The 24,467-nt window shown below is 40.9% G+C and overlaps 1 protein-coding gene across 1 annotated transcript in view; it reads right to left on the bottom strand.

Annotated features, from left to right (window-relative positions):
- Window positions 1-24,467, bottom strand: part of ULK1 (unc-51 like autophagy activating kinase 1) — a 1,203,955-nt gene that overhangs the window by 99,691 nt on the left and 1,079,797 nt on the right. The window contains exon 23 of the mRNA XM_044068766.1: window positions 6,456-6,643. Within this exon, the coding sequence (XP_043924701.1) occupies window positions 6,456-6,643 (188 nt within the window). The remainder of the gene's footprint in view (window positions 1-6,455; window positions 6,644-24,467) is intronic.

Below are 24,467 nucleotides of genomic sequence, written 5' to 3'. Positions count from 1 at the left end.
TAAAGAAACAATGCAGTTTGATGAAGAGACCAAATGTCTGTGTGATGCTCCCAGGAGGGGTGACTTAGAAAACAAATGCTCTGTGGAAGAAGGGGCTTCTTCTTCAGGTGATGCCACAGCAAAGGAAGCCACATCTGGCACAGCCAGAAGGAGGCTAACAAAATGAGTTGTGCCTTGCAGTCCTTGGCTTTCTGTAGAAGTCCTGGTATCAGGAAAAGGGAGGAAAGGCTTAAACGATCCCTGGAGGCCAATTGTGGAAGAATATGCACTGGATGGCTGTCCCTGAGGAGCTATACTGAAGAAGTGAGGGCATTTGGTATTGAATGCTGAAGCAAAGAGATCACAGCAAGGCCTTCCCCACTTCTTGAAAATGCTATTTGCCACTTTTTTGTTGACAGATGATTCAAGTGGCAGTCATACTTGTCTGCTCAGTTTGTCTGCCATCAAGCTGGATGACCCTGGTATGTGCACTGCTATGAGAAAGCAAAGCATTGACACTCCCATAATTTCACTGCTTCTCTGGACTAGGAGTAGAAATGAGCTCCTCCTTGCTTATTTATGTATGTATCAACCTACTGCCATATTCTCTGATTGTGTGGAGACTACACCTCAATGGAGTGAGTCCTGAAAGGCTTGCAATACTAGGAAGACTGTCCTCATCTTCAGCACAATGATGTGCTGTAGGGTCTCTTTTAGGGTCTGCAAACCGAGACCCATCTTGTTTAAGTAGTGCACTCCACTCCAAGATAAATGCACCCAAGGGTATGGTTGCTCAGGAGTGGTCTGGTGAATGGTACACCTTTTGACAGTTTTCAGTGGTCCATCCACCAAGTCTTACTCCTCCTGCAAGCCCATAAAATTTTGATGCTGTAAGCCACTGATTGCCAAGGCTGATTACACTGCACTCAAGAATCCACTGTAAAATGTTCACATTGAGTCTGGTATAGGGAACCATCTGGATAGAAACAGCCATCAAACTCAACAACTTCAAGATGACACTGACCGAGGTTTGGGTCTCCTGTAGCAAACATGTGACCTCTGATATGACTGTGGAAATCCTGTCTTGAAGAAGTATGGCCAGTTGGTTTAGTGCATCTAGGCAGTTATCTATGAATATCAAATCCTGGGAAGGTTCCAATTCAGATTTGGCTATGTTCACCATTATTCCTAAAGACAGACAGGTCTGAAGCAAGTACTGTCTTGGTAGGAGAAGCTTTTCCATACTGGGTGCTGCCAGAAGCCAATCATCCAAATACATGAAAAGCAGCACTCCTAAAAGAGGACAATCACCCCGAGCTCTCCTGGGAAATAGAATTCTGGAGCTCAACAATCTAGGCCTACATGTCCCCTTGTCCTGTGGGAGTCTAAATGACAAACAACAAAACCTTCAGCTTCTGTGGTATCTTCGGTGAAATCAGTAGTTAGCATGGTTATCTTCGGTGAAATCAGTAGTTAGCATGGTTAATAAAGAGTTCTCATAAGCTCTCCTCTGCACAATGAAATCCACAAAACGTACTCAGGTCCAGAATAAATGGGATCACTGATGCTGAAGACTGTGCCAATATACCTGTGTCCACTGTGACTACCAGCGTCAAAGCCTCCAGGTGCAGTGCCATGACAGGGACCATCAGCACCAAGATAGCAAATGGAAAGACACACAGAACGGCACTGAAAAAGCTAGTGTCATAGCCAGTACCAAAGGCATTATGGCATTGAGTATCTGGGATCTAGTGACCCCTGACAATGACATGGTTTGTGCTAAGAAAGTCACTGGTGACGGGGATGCCAGCATAGGAAAACAGGTGTCTGTCCATACCACAGTGACTAAGGCAGCAGTTGGTACAGATTCCTTCACTGCAGGCACCGAAACGTGGCCCAGAGGAAGAATAAATTCCTGGATCATCAACTGGACTTCTTATCCAGCGGTAAGGGCTAGTTGGGCTGAAAGGACACTATTTTGAAGTTGGTCTTTGACAAAAGCTGACATCATCTGCTCCCAGTCTAGTGGCGTAGGTCTCTGGAGGGACCTGTAGAACAGGACAGCTTGGAGAGCATTAACCTTGAAAACTCCTTTGCTGAAGGAAAACTATTTATTTTCCTTCTTGGAGCACAGTGTGTGGTGCTAGATAATTCATGCCAAGAAGAGGAGGTAGATTTTACTAGTGTAATATTAAATGGACTTTTTTTTTTTTGTCTGGGACACGGAGAAGTAGCTTTTGGGCATTTTACGAGAAGTTAGTTTCACTTGGATGGATAACTCCCAGACCTCAGCTTTGCTTTTCTTTTCTCTTCTTTACTTTAGAACCTTTGTCCTAGTCCAATGAAGCAGAGGGCTCTATTGGTGCTGAATCAGAAGGGAGATGCCCTTTTACCACATGTTTATTTTTTTCTGTCTGCTAAAGTTCTGGTACTGAAAGTTCTACATACTGAATAGTTAATGTCCAAGTGAGAGGCACCCAAACATACTAAACAAAGCATGTAAGGTGCCTGTTGGGGAAATTTGTGCCCACAGCATTTGCATTTTTTTAAAGCCAGGTTTAGATTACTTTTTCCATTATCCACTAACCCAGCATCTCAGACAATAACAGTAAAACCAGTATGCTCACCCCCCTAAAAAAGTCAATACAATAAAGAAGGAGCAAACAGATGGAGTAAAGAGGCTGAGGGTTTGTTTTTTTTTATGGAAGGGAATGAGGAGATAAAGACGGGGTTAGAAATTAAGTTGTGAAAAAATAAAGCACTCTGGAAGCTCCTGACAGTTAAATACTCTTGAGACTTATAGAAAGATCACATCTCTGCAATAGAAAACACTAAGAAAACTCTCCTCTAATGTCTTCAGCTGTTGGAGATGCTATTGTAGCTTAATGGAAGCAATGACATCTGATGCCTGTAGAACAGGGAGTTATGGGTAGGGAAGGAGCTTGAGCTTATAAGCAAGTTCACTGCAGTCACTAGGGGGCACCAAAGATACCAGTCATACAGTTCCAGTTCCGGACAAGACCTGAGAAATCTTTTAATGATCTGCCACTCAAATTATACTCCACAATACCGCCCACATTTCCTCACACTTCACATTGTCAAATCCCTTCACACACTACTACCTGTCCTACCCCCTCTCATTATGGAATCTGCCAATTACTTTACTATTAGAATATCTTTAGCTTGTTTTTCCTTAGTCCCATATACTCTATTAAGTACTATTTGTCCTTTCACCTTAGATAAACTCAGGTGTATAATTTTCAATCTCTCTTACCAATCCTTTCTAACCTCCTCTGATTGATTTTTATAGTTATCATGCAATATTTAATATGTCCTACTAATTATTTTTTTTTGACAGCAGCTTCTGTTTTAGATTCTACTACAAAGTCTAAGTGCTGGTATTTGACTTAGGAGCCCCTATTTCTTTCTCTTTGCCTATACTCTGGTATCAATCCTCAATAGGGAAAGCAATCTCTAGCCTGTAGTCCAAATAAATTCTTGGCCTCTTCCCAATCTATTACCTTTCCCTCTCTAGTTACTTGCTCCCAGTACCTTGGTTCCTTTGCCAGTTTTTTCCTAGAAATTCCAGGCCCCTCTTGACTATTGTCTGTATCCCTAATTGCAGTCATCCCTATTGGTATAATTTCCTTTCTCCATTCCTGTGTTGGCTTAGTTCTTAGAATCAAAAGCAAAAGAATAACCGAACAAATGGACTCCAGGAAACAACCAGAGAAATGAATTGTCAAGAAGCACGAGTTTACCTAGGTTTCGTCTTTAATCCGACTTCATCAGAACAGTTCTTAGAATACCTTCTGCTGGTTTATGAACATAATATTACTGCTGTTCTCCTTAAGGATTTGCATCCAAGGGTTTGCATTTAACTGAATGTCGTCTTTCCCTGCAGTGTGCACATCTTTTCTTTGGAATTCCTGAAATAAATGATGATCTTGCCCAGAAAAAAAAAAACATACTTTTGGCTGCCCCTAATATTTTACATCACCCTCTTGCCAACAACATCAGTAACACTCGGTACATCAGTAAAATTTCCTTCTTTCATAGTTAATGCAGCTCATGCCCCATTACAAACATTTCTTTATCTTTTTTCATTTTATATAACACGTCAACATTGCTCAAAGTACTTTCTTAAGTCCATGTCTTCAATATCAGTAGTTGTAAACTGCAGTCATTTTTTAAATTAAATTTCTTGCATGAGAAAACAGTTCTTCTAGGGCTCACAAAAAGCTTTAGTATGACAGTCTTGCAAATTTCTACTACTGCACTGTTTTCAAATGTTATTTCAAAGAAAGGCTTCACTTCCTAAATGTATTACAGCCCTGAGTGAAGCCTAAAGGTACAGCAGTGTCCCAAACAACATAACTGTCTACAGATGTTTTATTCTTTTGCAATATTCTCACCATTAGAGCTTTCTCTTGTCTGCACTACTGCTAAATGATTACATAGCTGCTCAGAGCTCAAAGCCTGAGGCTATCAACGTCTCTGTTCAGTATTCTTTACTTGCTGCTTCTCTCTAGCTCCAAGAACAACTAAATCATTACACGATACAATGTTTTGTTTCAGTTACTTCAGCAGTGTCCTCCATTACAGGAGCAGCCTGCTGCACTTTCTGAATTGTCAGTATCACCAAAAGCAGTCTCATTTTCAACATCAGCAGATTCCTGTATAGAAGCACTTGATTAAGGGGAGGTTACCCAGTGCCCTGGCCATCAACTTCGGGTCTCCCATGAAAAGAAAAGGATGACACTGACCTAGTGGGACTAACAGTCAACGAAGAGTAAATAATGATACTGCCACCAACACTACTAATACTATTACTACCTCTACTGCTACTACTACTACTATTACTACTACCACTACTAGTACTTTTACTGCTAGCTCTACTGCTACTACTTACATCACTACTACTTCCATAATTACTTTTACCACTATTACTACTTCCATTACTACCTCTACTACTTCTACTTCTATTACTACATCTACTGGTACTACTTTTATTACTACTGCTATCACCACTACTACTTCTTTCACTACTACTACTGCTACTACTACCTCTACTACTACTACTACTACTACTACTAGCTCTACTGGTACAGCTTTTACTATTACTACTACTACCACCACTACTGCTACTTCTATTATTACTACTACTTCTATTACTACAACCACTACTACTTCTATTACTACCTCTACTGGTACAGCTTTTATTATTACTACTACTACTTTGACTACTACTACTACTGCTACTACTTTTATTAATACTACTAATACCACTACTAGTACTTCTATTCTTCTACTACTTCTCTTTCGGCTGTTCCCATTAAGGGTCGCCATAGCGGATCATCTGTTTCCATTTCTTCCTGTCCTCTCCATCTTGCTGTCTCACACCAACCACCTGCATGTCCTCTCTCACCACATCCATAAACCTTAACTTAGGCTTTCCTCTTTTCCTGTTACCTGGCAGCTTCATCCTTAGCATCTTTTTCCCAATATACTCTGCATCCCTCCTCAGCACATGTCCAAACCAACGCAATCTCACCTCTCTGACTTTGTCTCCAAACTGTCCAACCTGAGCTGACCCTCTAATATACCAATTCCTAATCCTGTCCATCCTTGTCACACCTAGTGCAAATCTTAACATCTTCAACTATGCCACGTCAAGCTCTGGCTCCTGTCCTTTTGTCAATGCCACCAACTCCAGCCCATATAACATTGCTGGTCTCACTACTGTCTTGTAGACCTTCCCTTTCACTCTTGCTGGTTCCTGTCTGTCACAAATCACTCCTGACACTCTTCTCCATCCACTGCATCCTGTCTGCACTCTCTTCTTCACCTCTCTTCCACACTCACCATTACTCTGAAATGTTGATCCCAAGTATTTAAACTCATCCACCTTTGCCACCTCTACTCCCTGCATTCTCACCATTCCTCTATCCTCCCTCTCATTCACACACATATATTCTGTCTTAGTCCTGCTGACCTTCATTCCTCTCCTCTCAAGAGCATATCTCCACCTCTCCAGGGTCTCCTCAACCTGGTCCCTACTCTCACTACAGATCACTTCTATTACTACTATTACTAATAATAATACAAAGAAAAAGTGTTGAACAGACCTGACATAAAGGAGGGTGCACAGAACATGGGTACAAAACTATTTATAAATAAATGTAAGGCACTAAATGTTGTCACTGCCTCATTAACTATGAAATTGAATATGCAATGAAAATATCTCAATGGATATGAATAACCCAAGATGCACCAAGAAGAAATACCTTTTAATAAGAGAAATGGGTATACAGTTCAACTTAATCCTAATAAGGCTAAATATGGACTTGTAATTATTTCTATGTAACAGATTTTTTTTTTTAACAAAACAATAATTTTTCTCTCTCTCTCTCCAAAAGCATTACAACCACTACATCATGTCACATTAAACCACAGGACAGGAGATATATACCCACCTCCATCAGGGTCTCCTCTGGTAATTCTGGAGCTTCAAATGCTACTGCTCCCTCCAGGGTGATCGCTACAGGATCTGAGAAAGTGTACCGGAGACTGCAGGGTCCTTCAAGAGCATCTGCAGCAAGTCCTTGCAGGACAGGTCTACTGCTGAATGAGCCACCTGAGCTATGTGAGCTGGAAGAACCAACTGAAACAAGAAATCATGAATTACTGTACGACAAATAGTGATGCAGGATAGGAGAGGACTATACAGAACCTGTTACAGAGTGGGAACTCAGGAGTAGACACAAAAAGTAAATAGGTTCCGTGCCACTAAACATTTTGTATATTTTTAACAGAATGCAAAGTGTAGTCACTAAACATTTTGCACTAAGTTTTTTTTAAACTAAATGCAAAGTCATAGTTCAATGAACAACAATAAAAAATAACTTCAAACAGTTCTCTTTTCAATGAGATCTTAATAAAAAATGAAAAAATTTCATAAAACACATAAAACCAACCTTTTCCAGTGGCCTTGCTTCAGAAGACTAAAATACCAAAATCTTGAATTTCAAAAGACCGAGACCAAAACCTTGAAAGTTAAAAAGTCTGAAAACTCAAAATACTGAATCTCAGAATACTGAAAATACACAGGATACCAACACTTACTCTATTCCAGCACAAATACATACAGAAACAAATAAAAGATAAACTGTTTACCACTTCTCCAAGTATAAGCATAGAGGCAAGAGCCCTTGCAACCCACAGACCCCCCCACCCCCTGCTACTTCAATATATCAACTCCGAGATCACACTCCACAGAACAAAATGGCAAACAGACCATTACATGTTTCATGACTGCCTGTTGTAACCTTAGTCATGTTCCCTTCTAACTTGCTATATTACAACATAACTCATGTTAGTGTAGTGAAGTGCGATCTCGGAGTTGATATATTTAAGTAGAAGAGGGAACTGGGGGGCACAGCCCCCCACATTGATGGTGCAGGAGGGGTAACCCCCTGCTTATACTTGGCGAAAAGTAATATGGTTCGTCTTGAATTTGTTTCTGTATCTACTTCTGCTGGAATATAGTAAGTGCTGGTATCTTATGTGTTTTCAGCATTCTGAGATTCAGTATATTGAGTTTTCAGTCTTGAACTTTCAAGATTTTGGTCTCAGTCTTTTTGAAATTCAAGATTTTGGGCTTTCAGTCTTCTGAAGTGAATCTATATATATATATATATATATATATATATATATATATATATATATATATATATATACATATATATGCACACACACACATACACGTATACATTTATATATAAATATGCATCTGTGTCTGTACATATTTGGTCAGCATCCATTGTTGGCTTCTCTTTCTCTCACCCCCCCCCCCCCAACCAGTTAGCCCAATCTCCTATAGCAACATGTATCAGTCCATGTAAGGGGGGGGTCTTCTGTGGCTCTTCCTTTACTGAAGGTGTCAGGCTGTATGAGTATTTAAGATGTAGGCTTCATTCTGATGCTGGCCAGGCTTTATGCCCTAACCTTCCCTACCCTGGAGTGGGGACATGATGCATGCAGTGCAGCACATGATAAGAAAGATCCCAACATGACACCATGCAATGTCTCACACCACTAGTGTGGATGTGATAACCATCATTCCCAGGCCTGCTGTTATCACTTCAGTTTAACCCATGACCTCCAAAACAGGATAATCCCGTAGCAAGGAAAGTACAGTTGTGTACACTTACCATAAATGTAGATGTTCGAGTGTATTCAATGTTGCAGTCATTACATTTGGGTAATCTGCTGGCAGGTTGCCCTCAGTCGGCCTGAATAACAAAGTCTTGGGTCCTGCGTCAGTTGCTGTCTCCTCTTCCATGACGTCAGATCATCCTCAGATGTCAGGTGCCCCCCAAATGGGGAGCAAAAATATATCAATAATATTGTAAATATAAATGCACCTTAGAAACATAAAATATACCTTCAACTAAAAGCAAATACACCACAAAGGCTTTTGAGTATAGTGAAGGGAAAGAAAAGGTATAGAATGGGGGATGGACTGCAACAGTGAATACACTCAAACATCTACATTTATGGTAAGTGTACACAACTGTACTATGTTCGCCGTGTTTCACTGTTGCAGTCACTACATTTGGGTAGAATCCCAAAGCTATGGATGGGAGGATGGAACTAAACAGCATTAGGAGCAGCTATAAGGCCCTGCAGGACTGCAGTGGCAAAGCCTGCCCTGGATTTAGAGAAGAGAGGTAAATGGTAATGCTTTGTGAACGTATGAACAGAGCTCCAAGTAGCAGCTTCTAGAATGTCTTTGGCTGGGTCCCCTCTGAGAAAAGCTGCTGAAGTAGAGGCAGCCCTGGTGGAATGGGATCTGATCCCCTTGGGCACAGGTTTACCATGGTGCAAATAGCAGAAATGAATGCAGTGGCTTATCCATTTAGAAATAGTCTGCTTTGATATAGTTGCTTAGACTTTCTTAGAGATTTTGTCCTGTTTAAGTAGAATCTTAGTTGTCTGTGTACATCCAATGAATGCAGAATCTGCTCCCCCTTGTTCTTCAGATTTGGGAAAAAAGTTGGCAGGTGAATGGTCTGTTAGGAGCCACACTGGACCTTAGGCATAAAAAAAGGATTAGTCTTGAGGGCCACCCTGTCCGGGTAAAATATAATGAAAGGCTCCAACTGCCATGAGAGCCTGTAGTTCCGAAACCCTTCTAGCTGAAGTGACTGCCAAAAGGAAAGCTGTCTTCCAAGATAGAAATTTTATATCCGCAGTACCTGCTGGTTCAAAAGGAGGCAGGGTGAGTTTTTCCAGCACAAAATTGAGGTCCCATGCAGGAGTTGGTGCTCTCCTGGGAGGCCTTAAATTTGTGGCCCCTCTGAGATACTGTTTTAGCAGTGGATGAGAAAAGAGGGGAGGCTCTGTGTTGTAATGAGCCGAGATGTCAGAGGCATGAATTTTTATTGAAGAAAAAGATAGGCCCTTGTCAAGCATCTCAGTTAAGTATTTTAAAATCTGAGGAATATTGGGCTTTGCTGTGTCTATTTCTTGTGCTTGGTTACAAGCACAGAATCTCTTCCATTTATCAGCATAAGATTTTCTAGTACTAGGCCTTCTGGCTTCCAAAATTACATCCATCACAGGTTTACTGAGAGATGTGGTTTGAATAATTAGTTGATTAGCCATGCTGCAAGATTCAGAGTTTGGAGCTGAGTGTGCAGAATTTCATAGTTCTGCTGAGACAGTAGGTGAGGTGTTTGAGGCAAGTACAGTACAGTTGTGTACACTTACCATAAATGTAGATGTTCGAGTGTATTCACTGTTGCAGTCATTACATTTGGGTAATCTGCATGCAGCCGACACCATTTTCTTTAGTTTTTCTTGCCCCCGATGTCAGGTGCCCCCAAAAAGGTAGCAAAAATATATATGTATAAATATACATGCATCAATATAAACTTTACCTTCATCTACAAGCAAATATACCACATAGGTTGTAGAAGATAGAGAAGGAAAGATAAACTCCAGAATGACAGGGAGATTGCGGGAGGGTAACCTGGACTGCAACAGTGAATACACTCGAACATCTACATTTATGGTAAGTGTACACAACTGTACTATGTTCTTCATGTTTCACTGTTGCAGTCATTACATTTGGGTAGAATCCCAAAGCTATGGTTGGGAGGCTGGAGCTAAACAGCATTAGGTGCGGCTATAAGGCCCTGCAGCACTGCAGTGGCAAAGCTTGCCCTGGACTTAGAGTAGAGAGGCAAATGATAATGTTTTGTAAAGATGTTAACAGAACTCCAAGTAGCAGCCTCTAGAATGTCTTTGGTTGGTACTCCTCTGAGAAAGGCTGCTGAAGTAGCTGCAGCTCTGGTGGAATGAGACCTAATGCCCTTGGTCACAGGTTTACCATGGTGTAAGTAGAAGAAACGGATGCAGTGGCTTATCCACTTTGAAACTGCCTGCTTTGAGATAGCCTTTCCTTCTGATCCTGCAGCATATGACACTAGTAATTGCTCAGTTTTTCTTAGATCTTTAGTTCTGCTCAAGTAGAATCTTAGCTGCCTGTGTACGTCCAAGGAATGCAGAATTCTCTCCCCCTTGTTCTGCGGATTTAGATAAAAGGTTGGCAGATGAACTGTTTGGTTAAGAGCCACACTGGAAACCACCTTAGGCATAAAAGTAGAATTTGTCCTCCGAAACACCCTGTCTGAGTAAAATATGATAAAAGGGTCTACAGCCATGAGGTCCTGTAGCTCTGATACTCTTCTTGCTGAAGTAATTGCTAGTAGCAGAGCTGTTTTCCATGATAAGAACTTTATATCAGCGGTAGCAGCTGGTTCTAATGGATGCAGGGTGAGCTTTTCCAACACATAATTGAGGCCCCATGCAGGTAATGGTGATCTTCTAGGAGGCCTTAAATTTTTGACTCCTCTAAGATACTGCTTTTGTAAAGAATGAGAAAAAATAGGTGGCTCTGTATTGTAATGAGCTGAAATGGCAGAGGCATGGATTTTAATTGATGAGAACGATAGGCCTTTGTCAAGCATCTCAGTTAAGTATTGTAATATCTGAGGAATATTTGGTTCTGCTGTATCAGTTCCTTGAGCTTGATTCCAAGCACAGAATCTTTTCCATTTGTCAGCATAAGATTTTCTAGTACTAGGCCTTCTGGCTTCCAAAATGACATCCATCACAGCTTTACTGAGTGGTGTTGTTTGTATAACTACATGATCAGCCATGCTGCCAGGTTCAGTGTCTGTAGTTGATTGTGCGGGATCTGATTGTTTTGCTGGACAGTAGTTGAGGTCTTTGAGGTAAGGTCCAAGCTGGGTATTGAGACAAGTTCCTTAGGATTGGGTACCAGTACTGGCGGGGCCATTCCGGGGCAATTAGTATTATCTTTGGTTTCTCTTGTCTGACTTTTAGGAGGACCTTGGGGAGAAGAGGCAGAGGAGGAAAGGCGTAAACTGATAGGTTTTTCCAAATGAAGGATAGGGCGTCCACTTTCCATGCTTGTCTGTGATATGTCCTTGTGCAGAATCTTTTCAACTGATAATTTTGAGGAGCGGCAAATAGATCTATATCTGGGCACCCCCATTTTTCTGTTATCATGCTGAAGACTTGTGGATTTAGTTTCCACTTGTAAGGATCCATAAGGTTTCTGCTTAAAGCATCCGCCAGTGTATTTTGTTTTCCTGGCAGGTATTGAGCTTAAAGATGTGTTTGGTAGGTCAAAGCTGTGTCCCACAGTGCCATGGCTAATCTGCAAAGGGGGTATGACTGTGTGCCCCCTTGTTTGTTTATATACCACATGACTGTGGTGTTGTCCATCTTTATCAGTAGTTGTCCTGGCTGAAGTAAGTCCTTGAAGGCTGTTAAGGCATTTTGAACAGCTAGCATCTCTTTCTGGTTGATATGTAGATGCAATTGTTTTGGGGTCCATATGCCCTGAATGCACCTTCCTGCCATGTGGGCCCCCAGGCATAATCCGATGCGTCTGTTGTTAAGGTTTGGCTGGCAGGGGGGAGAGTGAGGGCCCGTCCCATGTTTTGGTGACCTGCCTTTGCCCACCATAGAAACTCCTGTTGTAGGCAGGGAATGAGAGGAGTCATTGCTTCCAGACTGTGAGAATGTTGACTCCATAAACTTTTTAGGTACCACTGAAGTTTCCTCATATGCAGTCTTGTGTATGGAATCAGTAGGATGCAGGATGCCATGAAGCCCAGAGCTTGCAGAATTTGTCTTGCAGATGACTGGGTTTTGGTTGCCATCAGTTTGAAGTAAGCAGTCAGTTGCCTTTGTTTGTCTGGCATGAGGTAAGCCACCTGGGCAGTTGTATTCAAGCTTGCACCAAGGAATGTTATCTTTTGAGAGGGTACCAGTTGTGATTTCTTTTCGTTTATTGTGTACCCTAGGTATGTTAGAAGCCTTTTCACAAATCCAGATGTCGAAGAGGAGTGTCCTTGTTCTCTGCTTGAATGAGACAATCATCAAAGTAAGGATATATTTGTATACTTTTTTGTCTGCAAAATGCAATTACTGGTGCCATGCATTTTGTAAAGACCCTGGGTGCAGTAGATAAGCCAAAGGGCAGTGCAGAGAACTGGTAATGCATTAAGCCAGCCTTGAATCTGAGGTATCTTCTGCACAACTGTCTTATTGGGACATGCAGGTATGCCTCTTTTAGGTCTAATGTCACCAGCCAAGCATTCTTGCCCAGCATGGGCAGACGCTGCTGCAAAGTCAGCATTTTGAATTTTTGAATGTCCAGGTATGTGTTCAAAATTGATAAGTCCAGTATTGGCCGCCAGACCTTGTCCTTTCTGGGTACCAAGAACAGTCGAGTAAAAACCTTGTCCTTTTTCCTGTTCTGGTACTGTCTGAATGGCCCAAAACAACAAAGCCAACAGCAAATAGTAAAGCAAAAACCAAAGCGTCAATGAGAAAAACCACTTTAATAGCGAGCAAAGCTTTCGGAAATAATCCTTTGTCAATACTAAAATGCATGAGTACATTCTCCATATATATAGGTCCCAGAGTAGTCATATGACCGACAGCTAAAATCACATGACTTGAATTCAAAACATGACAAACAATATAGCAAAAAATGATAAAAAGTGGAAAACATTTTAGAAAAGTTAAAATACACATTCACATATATGTAAGAAAGTTAAAACACTGAAAACAATGCATAGGTATAAGGCATAATATATGAACTATATCACAGCTTAGTTCTACTAAGCTTAATCAGTATAGGTTTAATACTAACCATACTATTAAAACTTTTTCAACGTTTCGTTGATGATTGCTTCCTGCTATGGGAGGGCACACTGCTAGAATTAGATGAGTTTGTGGTATACTTAAACTCACTATCCCCTTTTTTGAAATTTAAAATGTGCTGTTCAGATAATACTATTACTTTCTTGGATATTAATATAACTATTGATGGGGACACTGTAAACACGAGCCTACATAGGAAGGATGTTAGTGCAGGCAGATATACTCATGCTACCAGCATGCATGCCCCCCATATCTTTAGAGGTACTGTAAGATCACAATTCTGTAGATTAGGTACAATACTGAGAATGATCTATTTTATAAACAATTGGATGATATGTTGATTGATTTTGCTTCCAGTGGGTATAGCGATGTGTTAGTTTCTAATGAGAAGATGAAACTGTTAAAAGATAGGGAGACTACGTTGAAGCCGATTTTCTCTAGCTCTAATTTTAACATAAGGGCTGATGATACATCCACTTCACAGGAAACACTTATAAGATATGTAACCTCATTTAATCTAAAAACACCTCTAATTCAAAAGATTATTATTAATAATTGGCTAATTCTTATGGCTAGCGATGAACTGAAAGCTATTTTAGGGAATAGACCATACTTCGCTTATAAGAACATGAGAACCCTGAAGAGTGCCATATGTTACAAGGACTTTCCTACTAATACCTATGTCCCTGTTTCATCTAGCTATGGTACATATAAATGTTACAACTGTTCCTGTTGTGAAAACATCATCTGTGAGAATAGTGATTTCTTTGTGCACCCTGTAAATAATAAGAAATTTAAGTTTTATACATCTGCAACATGCACTACTACGCACTTAGTATATTTAGCTACTTGCATGGCCTGTGATTCTTTTTATGTAGGTAAAACTACACGGAAGTTCAAGGAAAGAATCACAGAACATAAATCAGATATCAGGAGGTGCATAGATAGAAATGCACTATCTAAGCATATTATGGATTGTGGGAACGATCGTGTATTTATGTTTAGGGCTATAGATAGTGTCCAACCTTCTGTTAGGGGTGGAGATATAAACAACGCCCTTGAAACTAAAGAATATGGATGGATTTTGAGATTGGCCAGTGACTCTCCACCTGGCCTTAATAGTATGGTTAGTATTAAACCTATACTGATTAAGCTTAGTAGAACTAAGCTGTGATATAGTTCATATATTATGCCTTATACCTATGCATTGTTTTCAGTGTTTTAACTTTCTTGCATATTACTGAATGTGTATTTTAACTTTTCTAAAATGTTTTCCACTTTTTATCATTTTTTGCTATATTGTTTGTCATGTTTTGAATTCAAGTCATGTGATTTTAGCTGTCGGTCATATGACTACTCTGGGACCTATATATATGGAGAATGTACTCATGCATTTTAGTATTGACAAAGGATTATTTCCGAAAGCTTTGCTCGCTATTAAAGTGGTTTCTCTCATTGACGCTTTGGTTTTTGCTTTACTGTCTGAATGGCCCCCATATCCATGAGGGACATAACCTGTTTCTGTGCCTCTGCCCATTGATTTTTTGGTAGATCTGGCCAACCATTTGCCATTGTCAGAGTGTGGAAATGAAATCTGTATCCCTGTGATACAATGTTTACTACCCACTTGTCCTGGGTTATTAACTGACAATTTTGAGCAAAAAGTGCTAATTTTCCCCCTATGGGTGCAGCCAAAAGGTAAGTGCTTGGTGCAGGCAGAGGGAAGTCATTGGGATTGCTTTCTGTAAGGTTGGCACTTTATCTCCTCCAGATTTGGAGGTGGAAGCGTCCCATTGCTTTGACCTGTATGAATCTTGCGCCTGGTATCTGGAAACCTCAGGGAGTCTGGATTTGCCCCATTTGAGCTCTGTTTGACACTGGAAAGGACCAGTTTTGTGTAGGCCAGTGTCTACTGAATCTTGGTGGATGCACTTGTAAGAAGTCTTTAACAGTTTGCATAGACTTAGCTTTATCTTCCATTTTCTTTAAAACCTCTTCTGCCTTAATACCAAACAGAGAATCATGCTGTAAAGGTGCATCTAGCAATTTAGCTTTAACATAATCAGGCAAATTCTGTTCCTTTAACCAGGCATGCCTCCTAATCACAGATCCAGTAACTTCGGCCCTGCAGGAGGCCTCCAAGGAATCAAAACTACATTGTAAAGTATGCTTTCCAACTTGTTCAGCCGCATGCACTAATTCCTGCAATTCTTTATTTTCTGCACATTCTGAAATCAACATCATTTTCTGTTTCAGCAATCCCATAACATGCTGTTGGTACTTAAGCATATGAAATTGACAATTTAAAGCCCTGATTGCCAAGGTTGCAGATGTATAAACCTTTTTTCCCCATCTGTCCAGTGCCCTTGAATCTCTGTCAGAGGGGGTAGGATTTTTTGCTGTTGAGGCCTCAACTCCCTTTGGACCCTGTGAAATAGTTTCAGGATCAACAGCAGGGTTTCGAAATAAAAATGTATGTGAGTCAGGGACCCTGTAATATCTGTCAGGCTTACTGGGAGCCAGAGGCAAGGAGTCTGGGGTCAAGCCTGACTCCGAAAACACATCATCCACGATGTCTAAAACAGGGGGAATGGCTAAAGGCCTGTGCTGAGGAAGAAGGAAATCTCTAAGCCTCTTTATTGATTCCGAGAAGTCTTGTCTCTCCCAGTGAAAATGCTCCCTCAATGTATGCAAGGTTTCCCCAAATGAATAATCCTCAGGAGGAGATGCAGATGGAATAGACTCCTCAGCATCAGAATCCTCATAGGGAGGTATAGAAAATTCCTGATCAGACGAGGAATCAGAAGAAATAGAAACCTGATCTGAAGATTCATAATCAGTGTCTTGCCTAGGCCTCTTATCAGGAGGGGGGTGGGTACCCCTGATCAAGGTAATAAGGTCTTCAGCCATTTTGATCATCTGTTTTTTAGGCATAGAGGCCTGTGCACGTGGCTCATACGTCATTTTTTTAGTTTTAGAAGTTGCTTTTGTCTTTGGTTTTGCAGCTTTCGTCGGTTTGATATACAAATTTTGAGGTCTGAATACACCCTCAGAAGCCGGTGCCTGCTCAGCGGCTCCAGACCCATCCGAGGGAGATATATCCGTTGGTCCAATACCTTGAGTATCAAGTATCTTGCGGCATGCCGGACTCCACATGGGTGTAGGTAGAGGCCTGCGACTCAAAGGTAGCGGGTATCAGGGGCTGCGAAAGCACCTCACTGAGTACTGGCGAACCGGTGACTGGCTTAGGAGAAGCTTTGTCGTCAGTTTTGGATCTCGACTGCCTTTCTCTGTCCTTTTCTTTGCGTTTTTTATGTACTCCGGTAGTTGGATTGCTATCCGACGACATTTCTGGATAGTTAAATCTGTTTCCAAAATACTTTGATGCAAAAATATACCAACGCTTAATAGAGCGTTGGTTAAATCTAGCACAAAACCGACAGCCAGGCACGTTGTGATCAGGGCCTAGGCAAGGAATACAGTATCAATGGAAATCCTTATGAGGTATTTGCTTCCCACAAGTAATACAATTATTAACTTTTTCTGACATCGGTAAAAAGCAAGAAAAAAAGTTTCCCCAACGGGGTACTTAGCTTTAGTGAAGACTTCGGATCTGAAACTCAAACTCGAATATTTCAGTAGTCGGCCGACCGGCACTTGCAAAATGCTTCTGCTTCGGGCACCGAGAGGCAAGAAAGACAAAAGAAAATGGCATCGGCTGCATATTTTATACCCTTGACGACATGACGTCATGGAAGAGAAGACAGTAACCGACGAAGGAGCCAAGACTTTGGAATTCAGGCCGACTGAGGGCAACCTGCCAGCAGATTACCCAAATGTAATGACTGCAACAGTGAAACACGAAGAACATCACGGAGGAAGGTGTGACATATTCCTTATTAGCAGGTACCAGTGTTGGGGAGGCCAGTCCGGAGCAATTAGAATCATTTTTGGCTTTTCCTGTCTGACTTTTAGTAAGACCTTGGAGAGTACAGGCAGAGGGGGAAAGGCATAGACTGATAGGTTTTTCCAGCTGAAGGATAGAGCATCCACTTTCCATGCTTTTTTGTGATGTGTTCTTGTGCAGAACTTGTCCAACTGATAGTTTTGGGGAGAGGCAAATAGATCTATGTCTGGGCTTCCCCATTTCTGTGTTAACAAGCTGAAGATTTGTGGATCCAGTTTCCATTCGTGCAGGTCCATAAGATTTCTGCTTAGGTTGTCTGCCAGAGTATTTTGCTTTCCTGGCAGGAATTAGCTTATAGATATTTGGTAAGTCAAGACTGTGTTCCACAAGGCCATGGCTAGTCTGCAAAGGGGGTAGGAATGGGTACCCCCTGCTTGTTTATGTACCACATAACTGTGGTGTTGTCCATCTTTATCAGTAGTTGTCCTGGATGAAGTAAGTCCTTGAAGGCTGTCAGAGCATTCTGAACAGCTAGCATTTCTTTCTGGTTGATATGCAGATGCATTTGGTTTGGGCTCTATTTGCCCTGAATGCATCGTCCTGCCAGGTGGGCAACCCAAGCATAGTCTGATGCATTTGTAGTTAGGGTTTGGGTGGCAGGGGGTAGAGTGAATGACAGTCCCTTGTTTTGGTGACATGCCTCTGCCCACCAAAGAAACTCCTGTTGTAGGCAGGGAATGAGAGGAATCATTGTTTCCAGGCTGTGACAATGTTGACTCCATAAACTTTTTAGGTACCACTGAAGTTTCCTCATATGCAATCTCGCATATGGAATTAGTAGAATGTAGGATGCCATGAACCCCCAAGCCTGCAGAATTTGTCTTGCAGATAACTGTATTTTTGTTGCCATTTGTTTGAAGTATGTTGTCAATTGCATTTGTTTGTCTGGCATGAGGTAAGTTATCTGGGCAGTTGTATTCAAGCTTGCACCCAGGAATGTAATTATTTGAGAGGGTACCAGTTGTGATTTCTTTTCGTTTATGGTGTACCCTAGGCATGCTAGAAGCATTTTTACAAACGCCAGATGTTGAAGAAGAGTGTCCTTGTCCTCTGCCTGAATGAGACAATCGTCCAGATAAGGATTAATTTGAATGTTTCTTTGTCTGCAGAATGCAATTACTGGTGCCAGGCACTTTGTAAAGGCCCTGGATGCTGTAGATAAGCCAAAGGGCAGTGCAGTGAATTGGTAATGCAAAAAACCTGCTTTAAAGTGGAGGTATCTTCTGCAAGATTCCCTTATTGGGATATGCAGGTATGCCTCTTTTAAGTCTAGAATTACTAACCAAGCATTCTTGCCTAGCATAGGCAGTAGCTGTTGTAAAGTCTGCATTTTGAATTTTGGAATGTCCAGGAACGTGTTCAGAATCAATAAGCCCAGTACTGGACTCCCTGAATTGTCTTTTCTGGGTACCAGGAAGTCTTGAATAAAATCCTTGTCCTTTTTCCTTTTCTGGTACCGGTTGAATAGCCCCCATATCCATGAGGGACATGACTTGTTTCTGGGCCTCTGCCCACTGGTTTTGTGGCAGATCCGGCCATCTGTTTGGAATTGGCAAAGTATGGAAATGAAATCTGTACCCCTGGGATACTATATTTAATACCCACTTGTCCTGGGTAATTAACGGCCAGTTTTGAGCATGAAGTGCTAATTCCCCCCCCCAAGGGTGCTGCCAAAAGATAAGTGCTTGGAGATGGTAGAGGGAAGTCATTGAGACTGCTTACTGTAGGGTTGTGCTTTGTTACCTCCAGATTTGGAGGTGGAGGCACCCCATTGCTTTGACCTGTAAGATCCCTGTGATTGATATCTAGAGCCTTTTTAGCGCCTGGGTTTGCCCTGAGTGGCTCTGTTGGACACAGGAAAGGACCAATTTTTAGTAGGCCAGTGCCTACTGAACCTGGGTGGCTGCACTTGCAAGAAATCGTTTACAGTTTGCATAGATTTAGCTTTGTCTTCCATTTTCTTTAAAACTTCTTCTGCCTTATTACTAAACAAAGTATCATGCTGCAAAGGGGCATCCAACAATTTAGCTATAACATGATCAGGCAGATTTTGCTCCTTGAGCCAGGCATGCCTTCTTATCACAGATCCAGTAACAGCAGCCCTACAAGAGGCCTCCAAAGAATCAAAACCACATTGCAAATTATGCTTTCCAACCTGTTCTGCTGAATGCAATAAATCCTGTAACTCTTTATTTTCCACACAATCAGAAATCAACATAATTTTCTGTTTCAGTAAGCCCATAACATGCTGTTGATATTTAAGCATATGAAACTGGCAGTTTAAAGCCCTGATTGCCAAGGTTGCAGACGTATAAACCTTCTTACCCCATCTATCCAGCACCCTGGAATCTCTATCAGAAGGGGTAAGATTTTTGGCTGTAGAAGCCTTAACACCCTTGGGACCCTGAGAAATAGTCTCAGGATCAGCAGCAGGATTTTTGAAAAGAAATTTCTGGGAATCAGGAACTTTGTAATACCTGTCTGGCTTACTAGGAGCTGGAGGCAGGGAATCAGGAGCCATGCTTGATTCCGAGAACACATCATCAACAATGTCTAATACAGAAGGTATAGCCAAAGGCCTATGCTGAGGAAGAAGAAGGAAATCCTTAAGCCTCTTTTTGATTCAGAGAAGTCCTGACTCTCCCAGTGAAAATGTTCCCTTAAAGTATGCAAAGTCTCTCCAAAAGAATAATCCTCAGGAGGAGATGCAGATGGGATGGACTCCTCTGCATCAGAGTCCTCATAAGGTGGAATAGAAAATTCCTGATCAGAAGAGGAATCAGAAGAAAAGGAAACCTGATCTGAAGAATCATAATCAGTGCCTTGCCTAGGTCTCTTAGCAGGGGGGCTTGGGAAACCCTGATCAAGGTAATTAAATCCTCAGCCATTTTGATCATTTGTTTTTTAGGCATAGGGGCCTGAGCGCATGGCTCATGCGTCAGTTTTTTTAGACATAGAAGTTACTTTTGACCTTGTTTTTGCTGATGGCGTCTGTTTAATATAAAAATGTTGAGGCCTGAAAACACCCTCAGAAGCCGGTGCCTGCTTAGCGGCTCCGGACCCATCCAAGGGGGAGACATCCGCGGGTTCAATACTTTGCGAATCCCGCGGCATACCGGACTCCGAATGGGTCTCGGTAGAGGCCTGCGACTCAAAATAGCGGGTATTAGGGGCTGCGAAAGCGTCTCACTGAGTACCGGCAAACCAGCGACTGGCTTAGGAGAAGCTTCGTCATCAGTTTTGGACCTCAACGGCCTATCTCTGTCTTTTTCCTTGCGTCTTTTGTGAACTCCGGTAGTCGGATTGCTAACTGACGACATTTCAGGGAAGTTAAATCTTGAACCAAAATATTTAGAAGCAAAAATATACCGACGCTTAATAGTGAGTTGGTTAAACTTAGCACAAAACCGACAGCAAGGCACGTTATCAGGGCCTAGGCAAGGAATACAGTACAAATGAAAATCCTTATGAGGTATTTGCTTCCCACAAGTAATGCAATTATTAACTTTTACTGACATCGGTAAGGAGCAAGAAAAAGTTTCCCCAATGGGGTAGTTAGCTTTAGTTTGAAGACTTTGGTTCTGAAACTCGAAAACGAAAATTTCAGGAGTCGGCCGACCGGCACTTGCGAACTGCTTCTGCTTCGGGCACCGCACGGCAAGAAAGACCGATTAAAAGGGTGTCGGGTGCATGTTTTATACCCCTGACGAGCTGACGTCATGAAAGAGGAGACAGCAACTGACACAGGACCCAAGACTTTGTTATTCAGGCCGACTGAGGGCAACCTGCCACCAGATTACCCAAATGTAATGACTGCAACAGTGAAACACGAAGAACATTTACACCATTACCATTCCCCAACAGAAGGAAGATTGCCCATAAGACTCACATCCTCCATTCTCTTTACCAAACCTGTGGCTCTGGGTCTGCAAACCGATGACAGAACATTAATGATACAGTCTAGCACTCTGTTGCTTGATAGCCCAGGTCTGAAGCAGCTGATTTTCTTCTACAGTGATGTAAATCTGGACTTGGGAAGAGGCTGTGTGCTGCCCAGTAGGAGTTTTCAAGCTCATTCCAGGAAGGGGGTCCCTGCTGAGGCAGATCATTCAGCACACCAGATGCTATATCCATCACGGATACATTAAGTGAGGGACATAGACATTAGTGGTGTGGAACTGCACTCAAGTGACTGATGTACTTACATGTGCACTTATCCATCACCTGAAGGAACAGTCTCCCTGCCCACTCATTCCCCAGGCTGAGGTTAAGAGTGGGCACAACTGAGTTTACAGAAAGCAGTTAAAATGAATTTCTGAAAGACAAAGAGTAAAAAAAACTTTACCTACCTTCCTCATAATATTAGCAATGAACACAACAGTTTTTAAAATGTAGCTAACTTTATGTAAATTAAATAATATCAAACACATGTTAGCACGAGATACATTAACTGTGGAAGTGCCACATAATTTGTTCATTACCTCTGAATTTTGGTTGTTAATAAAACTAATTCTGGAAGGTTGAGAGATATGCAGAAATATATATATATATATATATATATATATATATATATATATATATATATATATATATATACACATACACACAAAGTTAGACAAGGTACCAAAGTTAAGAAAGGTCTAATTTTTTTTTTACTTTTTTACTAAACCATCTCATTTTTAACTGCAACAATGGTTTACATACATTAATAAAAAAGAAAAAAATATTTCTGTTATCCTTATGGAGTAATACATATACTTTCTTTTTAACAATTTTCATTTACTCCAATTTACATAAATTGCTCAATTACTGCATTTCCTTAAACAACCCCCCCCCACTCTCTCAGTGCTAAACACTATTCTACATTTCCTTAAATTCCACTTATTTCTATAAAGAAATTGCTCCTTTTCTTTTCTAAGGATTCCACCTCCAGTTCTCTTTTCTTTTTTTTTCTTTTTACAAAATTCTAAACTTCCATAACAGTTCGTATAGATTTTGACTTCCATTTTAAAATAATTATTTTTTGGCTGTCAATAGAATTTAACTTAGTAAGACCTTAGTGAACAAATCATATATTACACCCCAGCTCCAAAAATAATTCCTTAGTTATTTGTTTCCCCAACATTTTTGTCAAAGTACTCTGCAGATGAATTTTAAAATCTGTCAGCTCATTACATTCCCCTAAAAACATGTTGTCAATTACCTTGGTCTTCCCTATCATATCACCAACATTCGCTAGCTACCAGAGGAAAAGTCCTCTGAAGTCTATTTGGATATAAAAATACCTATGCAAACCCTTTCATCCAAAGATCCTAACAACTTCTGGACATTGTAACATACCTACGAGCCCTACAGATACCTTCTCATTAATCTTTTACGAACTGCGTTTTTAGTCTGCTTTCCCAATCTTTTCTAACCTCCCCATTGATTTTTTTTAATTATCATAAAATATTTCATACACCTTACTAATTATCTCTTTTTAAACAGGATTTTCTGTTCTAGACTTGACGCTAGTCATTCACTTAGCACTACCTTCCTCTTGCCTATATCCTGTTATCATTCTTTGATATAGAAGGCAATCTCTAACTTGCAGTCCAAACTCTGACTTAGCCTCATCTCACTCCATATCTGGTCTCAACACCTTGGTTCTTTTGATTTCCTCCAGTAAGGTCCAGCCATCTTGGCCATTTGTCATTCCCGTAACTACAGGTAGTCGCCATTCTCCATCCTGAGAATACTTTCTGCTACATTATGAATATAATATTCTGCATGGCTTTCACTATTCTCCTTAAGGACTTTCATCCAGAGCCCTAGTCATTCCCACATACCATAACCTGTCACAACAGAATCATTTTGAATCCTTACACCTAAATACTTCACCTTATCATGTCTCCATAGGTATGGGTACTGCTGAATCAATTCATCCATGGGTGCATAGTGTACCACTATAGCTTTTGATTTACACGTATTTATTTTATATCCTGAGAAGTCTTGAAACTGTCTCAAAATGTTTCACAAGACTTAGATGTCCTTTCCGGATTTATCAAATACAAAACAATATCATCTGCAAATAAAGGTTTTACTTGATTACACCAGCAGCTGAATCTTTGAACTTTTGAATCTTTTATTTTTCCTGCTTATAGCTCTAAATATAAATAAAATGAAACGAGAGGAAACAGGACACTGACACCTCGGTCTTCTGTTCAAACACAGCTTGTAAGAGACAGGAGCTCTCTCACTTTAATTCTTATCTTCAAGAGTTTCCACAGATTCCTTATTAATAGTCTATTATTCTAATACAGAATGCAAATGACTCCACTACCCTACTAAAAAAAATCTTACATGACCCTACTGAATGCTTTTACTGCACAAAGACTCATCAACAATAATAGTACTTTTTCATACTCCATTTCCCTTCAGATCACTATCTATTAACATCAAATCTTTGCCTCTCCTCCATAAAACCACACTGATCTGTATCTGTTGATTTATACAACACATTTTACATTCTCTTAACAAATATACACATGCACACTTCACTTCAAAGAGATTTGTATCTCCCCCATACCACAGTTCCAGAGAAACTATCCCTCCAAACTTGGTCCATTTTGCGTGTATTTCATTTCTCTGAATGCTGCTTGTTAAATGGAATTTGTCGACTCACTTGTGGTCAGAAGTGCTTTTGAAATGTGCATTCATTGTGGAAACAGAGTTTCTCCTCTTTCCTCACTGTTGTGCAATCTCACAGCTTGTACACATACCTAGCAGGAGTGTGGGGAATGAGGTGCAGAGTGACTTGACCCCATGCAAAAAAAAGATATTTTTTTATTTGTATTTTGAACCAGTGCTGGATCAATGATTTTTTTTTCAGTATCTTGCCTTTTGCTGTTTTTAGGTTCAAACCAGATCAATCCGTTTTACCATAAATGCCAAACATTGCAGCAAAAAAGACAAAAGTTCTCTAAAACAAACTGCACGATAAACCTATATCAGACATTAAAAGATCTTTTGCTTATAAAAGCTCCATCTTTTGACTACCTTCTTCTCCCTGTACTATTTACATCCATCTTGGCCAGCTCCTTACCATCCTTACAGGAAGACCTTTAGAGTAACTTCACCTTTGGAGAATGACAATTTCAGACACTTGGCTCCTACATCAATCAAAATGGGTATAAACTCACATGGAATTCCCCTCTGGCTCCAACAGGTACCCCCAAACCAACATTTGGTTCTTTCAATCTTACTAGAGTTA

This window comes from Protopterus annectens, chromosome 4.part0, assembly GCF_019279795.1.
Source record: "Protopterus annectens isolate FY-2018-M chromosome 4.part0, PAN1.0, whole genome shotgun sequence".
NCBI classification, from domain to species: domain Eukaryota; kingdom Metazoa; phylum Chordata; order Ceratodontiformes; family Protopteridae; genus Protopterus; species Protopterus annectens.
Note: the sequence above shows the minus strand (reverse complement) of the source record. Positions and strands in the feature narration are given on the sequence as shown.